Source organism: Pinus tabuliformis, chromosome 3_1 (genome assembly GCF_031772625.1).
Source record: "Pinus tabuliformis cultivar Carrire ecotype Pingquan chromosome 3_1, CPIR1, whole genome shotgun sequence".
In the NCBI taxonomy this organism is placed as follows: domain Eukaryota; kingdom Viridiplantae; phylum Streptophyta; class Pinopsida; order Pinales; family Pinaceae; genus Pinus; species Pinus tabuliformis.
Window position 1 is genome coordinate 779,755,140 of NC_142301.1, and position 8,592 is coordinate 779,763,731.

Genomic DNA, 8,592 nt, shown 5'->3' on the forward strand with positions numbered 1-8,592 from the left:
TAAATTTCCATCCATAAACACATCCATTCATGAGCCATAACAGAACCACAAAAAACAAAACCCAGCCCTGCAATGCCAAAGCATTATCTCATTCAAAAGCAAAGAAGTAGCAAATATAAATGCCAGTGTTCCACAGTCTTGACTGCCCAAACCAATCATTGCCATCTGAAAAATCAAGAAAATAAACAAAACCTACGCACCCGTCCTGTAAGCCAACGCCATTAACATGAACGGAGAATAACACGCGCTGTCACAGATTGTATATTGGACGTTGGACTGTGTCAAAACGTTATAAAACCACACGCATGCCATATTTTTTTAATGCTGCGACAAATGAAATCCACACTCTGATCTATGCCGTGTGTAAAAATAACTCACACACATGCTGTAATTAAACAATCTGCAATGAAATTAACAAATGAACAGAATTGAAACGCTGAAATGTAAATCTACAGACGCTGGTAATGTAAATCTACAGAATTGAAATGCTGGTAATGTAAATCTACAGCGCTGTGGTTTAATCTAGCTAAATCTCCCAGTTGTGGCGGGCCCTGCCACTTCTGGGAGCAGGAAAACATATAGAAACTGGAGAATTAAAATCTACGCAAGCTTAATCAACCTGTCTCATTTGATTCAATCTGCCCGCGTCAAGGAAAATCAACTGGTTCTTTCATTGAAGGAAAATAGTCTGCTTTACATTCAACGGTAATTACATGTCCCAAAATAAAAACCTGTCTATTATTCCTTTCCCAGGATCAGAGCACACGGCTTTATAATACAGCCAATACAAAATTGGAAATGATCCGCTCCACGGATCTCTCCACAAGATAAACTAACCAAGCTAAATAAAATGACAAGCAGCTGAACCTCGATCTGGAGATCGGCTTCCTCTTCGAATTAGTAAATACGGATGAGATCGGATCTGTTGTGCTGCACTGTTAAAAACTCACGCACTTTGAAATGGAAGACTTCACCCACTTGTAAATGAATTGGAAACGCGTTCCAATCAAAGCATTTAATCACGCCATTAAAATCTAGTTCAAAACGTATGATTCCTAGTACTTTTCCAAATCCAACTTCACATATACAAAACCTACGCACCCGTCCTGTAAGCCAACGCCATTAACATGAACGGAGAATAACACGCGCTGTCACAGATTGTATATTTGATGTTAAACTGTGTCAAAACATTATAAAACCACATGTATGCCATATTTTTTTAATGCTGCGACGGAAGGAAATGAAATCCACACTCTGATCTACGCCCTGTGTAAAAATAACTCACACACATGCTGTAATTAAACAATCTGCAATGAAATTAACAAATAAACAGAATTGAAACGCTGAAATGTAAATCTACAGAATGGAAATGCTGGTAATGTAAATCTACAGCGCTGTAAATTCACAATAAGAAATACTATGGTAGATGCCGGAAATTTTACAATAGTCATTTTTGAATGTCAACATTTCGAATCTATACCCAGACTCATCTAATCATTTTTGAATGCCAACGTTTCGAATCTATATCAAGACTCAACTAGTGATTTTTGAACGTCAACGTTTTGAATCCCAAGACTCACGTTTTGAATCCCAAGACTCATTGTAAGACTCATCTAGTCATTTTTGAACGTCAACGTTTTGAATCCCAAGACTCATTGTCATCAAGACAACGTTGACATTCAAAAAATGATTACTGTGGATTTTCCAGCATCTCAGACTCAAATTCAACCTCACAAAAATCTGCAAACCCTAAACTATTAAGATAACTTTCACAATTTATAATGCACAACTCTCTTTCCCCTCTATTTTTCAGTTACTAATAAATTACGTCTCAATCATTTCCCAGTAAGTCACAAAGAATTATAAAGTTTCCTGCAATTTGATAAAATTAGGACATATACTAGGTCATTTCTGAGGTCATTTAAAGGCTTACCAGGACTGTATGAAGGCCTACTTCTTTTGCTGCTGCTATGTTTCGGATATTGTCATCAAAGAAGAGCTGCAGAAGAGTTGGAATAACGATCACTGTAAAATATGTAAACAAATTGAAGGCAAATGTTGGAAACTTACTGTTCTTTGTGGATCTGCATTTGCAATTGTGATTTGCACTCTTCATGGCTTCAGTTGAGGGCTTGATAAAAACAGGGGAGGTACTGGGTTTGCATTCATCAGTTTGCTGATTAAAACGATAAGCGATATTAAGGCTCTCAAAACAGATAACATCCTCAAAACAGTCTTCCAAACCTAGTCTCTTTAGTACTTTACATGCATGAATCTTATTTGAATTTGTGAATATCTGCACATAAGGTCGAACAGCAGTTATGGTTGGATTAGTTTCATTTCATTCTTGGAGAAATAATACCAATTACTATATTTTTCAAGCATGATCTACTTCAACTATGCAAGTGGATGCAACCTTATAAAGTTGTGTTTGTGCTTATAAGGCTTTATGTCCTATTGAAGCTGATCCAAAAATTGAATTTATGCAACTCAATACCAAGTACGTACCAATTTCCTTTGAGGCATGCTCATCAAAATGCTCCTAATTGCAGGGTATGGTTTAATGACTTCGTATGGCAACTTCCCATGCACAAATCTAGAAATTAAGGAAAATACACATGTATAAGATTAGTTTGTCAAAATGTCAAGAAAGCATATGCACTTAGCCAGATAAATTTTAATTATCTCATGGGAGAAACAGAGTTGAATCTCCTCACTAAGCCATAATACAATTTAAGCATGAATGCCATGCAAAATAAATAGAAAAGCTGAAAACCTATTTCTGTTTTTCTGAAATAAAATATCTAGGGTCTCTCACAGCACTCTATGTTGATTTTCATTGTAGGAAAGGAAAAATGTGACACAGAAAAAATCATTAATAGCACAAGCAAAATAGAATTGTACCTGTGATATTCATCTGTATCAACCTCATAGCCCAGTTTCTGCAATTTTAAACAACAGTTATTAGTCACAATCAAACAGCCTAAATCCTCCAATCAATGATACCTCTATTCTGCTCCAAGAAGTTGTCACATAGCGATGCTTAAAGGGGAGTGAATAAGAATTAATTTTTCTTGCAGGTTGAAAATTAAGTGGGGGGGAACTTACTCTCAGCCCAGCTAGAGTGCTCCCTTTGGTTTTATAAAACTCTGTACGGAGGCTGGAAACAATTTCTCTGCTGAATCCGAAAACTTGTGCAAGAAACTCTGCAACAACATTAATCAAATCCATGACACAGCATCCAGGGAAAAAAAAACCAATTGAATTCTAATAGAGGAAGGCAAAATTAATCTGTATCTAAAACTTAATTCACAACATACCATCAATATTCTTGCGGCAGGCTGTAGCTATGCCTGTACTGGAAGGATACAGAGAATCGTCCAAATCTGTGACAAAAAAAACAGTGGCAAAATGTTCATGATAAATCCAATTAAAGCTATGCGGAAAACTTTAAAATTGAAACAGAATCCATGATTTCTTCTGCATTCACGCCACACATTCCGAAGAGCAGACAATCGAATTGAGTTGTTGAGATTTCCATGGTATTCATATAACAAAATTCCCAAATACAGAGATCTTGATTTTAACAAAACTCGCAGAAAAGAGAGGCAATTGATGTTTACTCTGAGATTCTGAAAATCATATTGAATATGAAGATAAGTTATAGAAACTGGAGAATTAAAATCTACGCGAGCTTAATCAACCTGTTTGATTTGATTCAATCTGCCCGCGTCAAGGAAAATCAACTGGTTCTTTCATTGAAGGGAAATAGTTTGCTTTACATTCAACGGTAATTACATGTCCCAAAATAAAAAATTGTCTATTATGGAAGAGGAACAGTGCTGGCCAAAACCCAGGGAAGAAGAACAGCAACAACAACTGGCAGACCAAAAAATATCTTCAAGAGTGACATAAAAAATGCGAAAAAAGCAGTAAGTGAAAATGGAAAAAGCAGTGACACTTCAAATCAACAGTTGAAAGTGTCTCCCATGATCCAACGGAGCAGAGTAAAAGTGTTGACAATTGTTGATGCATAGGAAGATTTGTTGTGCTGCACTGTTAAAAACTCACGCACTTTGAAATGGAAGACTTCACCCACTTGTAAATGAATTGGAAACGCATTCCAATCAAAGCATTTAATCACGCCATTAAAATCTAGTTCAAAACGCATGATTCCTAGTACTTTTCCAAATCCAACTTCACATATACAAAACCTACGCACCCGTCCTGTAAGCCAACGCCATTAACATGAACGGAGAATAACACGCGCTGTCACAGATTGTATATTTGACGTTGGACTGTGTCAAAACGTTATAAAACCACATGTATGCCATATTTTTTTAATGTTGCGACGGAAGGAAATGAAATCCACACTCTGATCTACGCCCTGTGTAAAAATAACTCACACGCATGCTGTAATTAAACAATCTGCAATGAAATTAACAAATAACAGAATTGAAACGCTGAAATGTATATCTACAGATGCTGGTAATGTAAATCTACAGAATTGAAATGCTGGTAATGTAAATCTACAACGCTGTAAATTCACAATAAGAAATACTATGGTAGATGCCGAAAATTTCACAATAGTCATTTTTGAATGTCAACATTTCGAATCTATACGAATCTATACCCAGACTCATCTAACCATTTTTGAATGCCAACGTTTCGAATCTATATCAAGACTCATCTAGTGATTTTTGAACGTCAACGTTTTGAATCCCAAGACTCACGTTTTGAATCCCAAGACTCATTGTAAGACTCATCTAGTCATTTTTGAATGTCAACGTTTTGAATCCCAAGACTCATCGTCGTCAAAACAACGTTTACATTCAAAAATGATTACTGTGGAATTTCCAGCATCTCAGACTCAAAATCAACCCCACAGAAATCTGCAAACCCTAAACTATTAAGATAGCTTTCACAATTTATAATGCACAACTCTCTTTCCCCTCTATTTTTCAGTTACTAATAAATTACGTCTTAATCATTTCCCAGTAAGTCACAAAGAATTATAAAGTTTCCTGCAATTTGATAAAATTAGGACATATACTAGGTCATTTCTGAGGTCATTTAAAGGCTTACCAGGACTGTATGAAGGCCTACTTCTTTTGCTGCTGCTATGTTTCGGATATTGTCATCAAAGAAGAGCTGCAGAAGAGTTGGAATAAGGATCACTGTAAAAATATGTAAACAAATTGAAGGCAAATGCTGGAAACTTACTGTTCTTTGTGGATCTGCATTTGCAATTGTGATTGCACGCTTCATGGCTTCAATTGAGGGCTTGATAAAAACAGGGGAAGTACTGGGTTTGCATTCATCAGTTTGCTGATTAAAACGATAAGCCATATTAAGGCTCTCAAAACAGATAACATCCTCAAAACAGTCTTCCAAGCCTAGTCTCTTTAGGACTTTACATGCATGAATCTTATCTGAATTTGTGAATATCTGCACATAAGGTCGAACAGCAGTTATGGTTGGATTAGTTTCATTTCATTCTTGGAGAAATAATACCAATTACTGTATTTTTCAAGCATGATCTACTTCAACTATGCAAGTGGATGCAACCTTATAAAGTTGTGTTTGCGCTTATAAGGCTTTATGTCCTATTGAAGCTGATCCAAAAATTGAATTTATGCAACTCAGTACCAAGTACGTACCAATTTCCTTTGAGGCATGCTCATCAAAATGCTCCTAATTGCAGGGTCTGGTTTAATGACTTCGTATGGCAACTTCCCATGCACAAATCTAGAAATTAAGAAAAATACACATGTATAAGATTAGTTTGACAAAATGTCAAGAAAGCATATGCACTTAGCCAGATAAATTTTAATTATCTCATGGGAGAAACAGAGTTGAATCTCCTCACTAAGCCATAATACAATTTAAGCATGAATGCCATGCAAAAATAAATAGAAAAGCTGAAAACCTATTTCTATTTTTCTGAAATAAAATATTTAGGGTCTCTCACAGCACTCTATATTGATTTTCATTGTAGGAAAGGAAAAATGTGACACAGACAAAATCATTCATAGCACAAGCAAAATAGAATTGTACCTGTGATATTCATCTGCATCAACCTCATAGCCCAGTTTCTGCAATTTTAAACAACAGTTATTAGTCACAATCAAACAGCCTAAATCCTCCAATCAATGATACCTCTATTCTGCTCCAAGAAGTTGTCACATAGCGATGCTTAAAGGGGAGTGAATAAGAATTAATTTTTCTTGCAGGTTGAAAATTAAGTGGGAGGAACTTACTCTCAGCCCAGCCAGAGTGCTCCCTTTGGTTTTATAAAACTCTGTACGGAGGCTGGAAACAATTTCTCCGCTGAATCCGAAAACTTGTGCAAGAAACTCTGCAACAACATTAATCAAAGCCATGACACAGCATCCAGGGAAAAAAAAACCAATTGAATTCTAATTGAGGAAGGAAAAATTAATCTGTATCTAAAACTTAATTCACAGCATACCATCAATATTCTTGCGGCAGGCTGTAGCTATGCCTGTACTGGAAGGATACAGAGTATCGTCCAAATCTGTGACAAAAAAAACAGTGGCAAAATGTTCATGATAAATCCAATTAAAGCTATGCGAAAAACTTTAAAATTGAAACAGAATCCACGATTTCTTCTGCATTCACGCCACACATTCCGAAGAGCAGACAATCGAATTGAGTTGTTGAGAGTTCCATGGTATTCATATAACAAAATTCCCAAATACAGAGATCTTGATTTTAACAAAACTCGCAGAAAAGAGAGGCAATTGATGTTTACTCTGAGATTCTGAAAATCATATTGAATATGAAGAGAAGTTATAGAAACTGGAGAATTAAAATCTACGCGAGCTTAATCAACCTGTTTGATTTGATTCAATCTGCCCGCGTCAAGGAAAATCAACTGGTTCTTTCATTGAAGGGAAATAGTTTGCTTTACATTCAACGGTAATTACATGTCCCAAAATAAAAAAACTGTCTATTATGGAAGAAGAACAGTAACAACAACTGGCAGACCAAAAAATATATTCAAGAGTGATATAAAAAAATGCGAAAAAAGCAGTAAGTGAAAATGGAAAAAGCAGTCACACTGCAAATCAACAGTTGAAAGTGTCTCCCATGATCCAACAGAACAGAGTAAAAGTTTTGACAATTGTTGATGCATAGAAAGGCCTATCAGCCTAAATATGTACGTTGTTGTCTAACAGGGTCATTAGGAATCATTCTTATGGAGAAATGATTTCTTACGTAAGTGAATGACATGAAGAAGTTCCTAGTTTATGAGGAATGAAGTGGAATAGTAGTCATGACAAATATATAAGGTCAATATCACGTGGTTATGAGTTGATATTATGTGATTACATTATGTTTATGTTATGCATAGGATATACCAAGGGATACATCAGTGAAATGAAGGAAATGTGGCATGCAGCATGCTAGAAAAACATGGATAAGACATTGGAAGCAAGGTTGCTTGGTAGAGACAATGTCGTTTTGGATGTGTTGTAATATTGTTCTGCATCTGTTGTATATGTTGTACATGTTACAATTTATGATGTTGTGTGCATGTGTTGTGGTGTATATATAGTGTGTGTACATGTTGTTTATGCAATGTTATGTACAAGATGGTACAAATAGCGTTGTGCGAATATTGCATATGCAGTGTTGGATATAGATGGTGCTATGTACATGTTGGATATATAGTGTTGTGTACATATTGTACTGTGTGCATGATGTATATGCAAAATTGTGTGCATATGGTGTTGTGCACATGTTGGATACGTAGTGTTGTGTACATATGATGCTATGTACATGTTGGATATGTAATTCTATGTACATGTGGTGTTGCGTGCATATTGTAGATGCAGTACTATGTACATATGGTGTTGTGTGAATGACTATATATATGGTGTTTTGTGCACGTAGTGTTGTGTACATGTTGCACATGTGGTATTGTGTGCAGGTGGTGTTGTGTGCATTCCGTGCATGTGGTGATGTGTACATGTGATGTCATATACATGTCATGTATGTGGTGATGTGTACATGTGGTATTGTGTACACATTGTACAAGTGATGCGGTGTACATATGGTACTATGTACACATTGTACAGGTGTTGCAGGGTACATGTGGTGTTGTGCAGGTGGTGCTATGTACAGGGGGTACTGTGTACATGTTATACATATGGTACTGGTGTACATGTGGTATTGTGTGCATGTCGTACATGTTGTATTGTGGACATGCGTTACTATGCACGTGCATTCTCTAGTTTTGTTATCATGGTATATGTATTCATTGTTTTGTACCATGTGTACATATATGTGTTGTGTCGTACATCACGTGAAGGTGTATGTATGTATTTTTTTGTGTCACTGGGTGTAGGTGCATGTGTTGCATTGTATGCCAGGTATAGATGCATGTATTTCATGGCATTGTATGTCGTGTGTGGTTTTATGTGTCTAATGCACACTATGTGTAAGTGCACATTTGAGGATAAGGCACTAGGTGTTTGTTGGGTGTGGAAATCAATCCGGAGTGCGTATGGAATAAGGAAAAAGGTAGAAGTTAAGGATTAATTAAAGGATAAGTATCAATATTTT

The 8,592-nt window shown here is 36.2% G+C and overlaps 2 protein-coding genes across 3 annotated transcripts; both read right to left on the reverse strand.

Moving 5' to 3' along the window:
- Nucleotides 1-2,490: 2,490 nt before the first annotated feature.
- LOC149189716 (uncharacterized protein C24B11.05-like) lies at nucleotides 2,491-4,149 on the reverse strand. Its single transcript, XM_089410315.1, has 5 exons — nucleotides 4,145-4,149; nucleotides 3,321-3,436; nucleotides 3,109-3,206; nucleotides 2,905-2,942; nucleotides 2,491-2,596 (listed from the first exon to the last, which is right to left on the reverse strand). The coding sequence occupies exons 1-5, from the start codon at nucleotides 4,147-4,149 to the stop codon at nucleotides 2,491-2,493; spliced, it is 363 nt and encodes a 120-aa protein (XP_089266441.1).
- LOC149189717 (uncharacterized protein C24B11.05-like) lies at nucleotides 4,077-6,939 on the reverse strand. 2 transcript variants are annotated; one of them, XM_089413277.1, is made up of 7 exons: nucleotides 6,473-6,934; nucleotides 6,261-6,358; nucleotides 6,058-6,095; nucleotides 5,661-5,748; nucleotides 5,224-5,448; nucleotides 5,086-5,151; nucleotides 4,077-4,387 (listed from the first exon to the last, which is right to left on the reverse strand). In XM_089413277.1, exons 4-7 carry the CDS (start codon nucleotides 5,682-5,684, stop codon nucleotides 4,304-4,306), a joined length of 399 nt encoding a protein of 132 aa, XP_089269403.1. In that variant the 5' UTR covers nucleotides 5,685-5,748; nucleotides 6,058-6,095; nucleotides 6,261-6,358; nucleotides 6,473-6,934; the 3' UTR covers nucleotides 4,077-4,303. The 2 variants fall into 2 exon arrangements, with proteins under 2 accessions (XP_089269403.1, XP_089269402.1); XM_089413276.1 differs by having other exon boundaries at nucleotides 5,086-5,448; nucleotides 6,473-6,939.
- Between the last annotated feature and the right edge of the window lie 1,653 nt (nucleotides 6,940-8,592).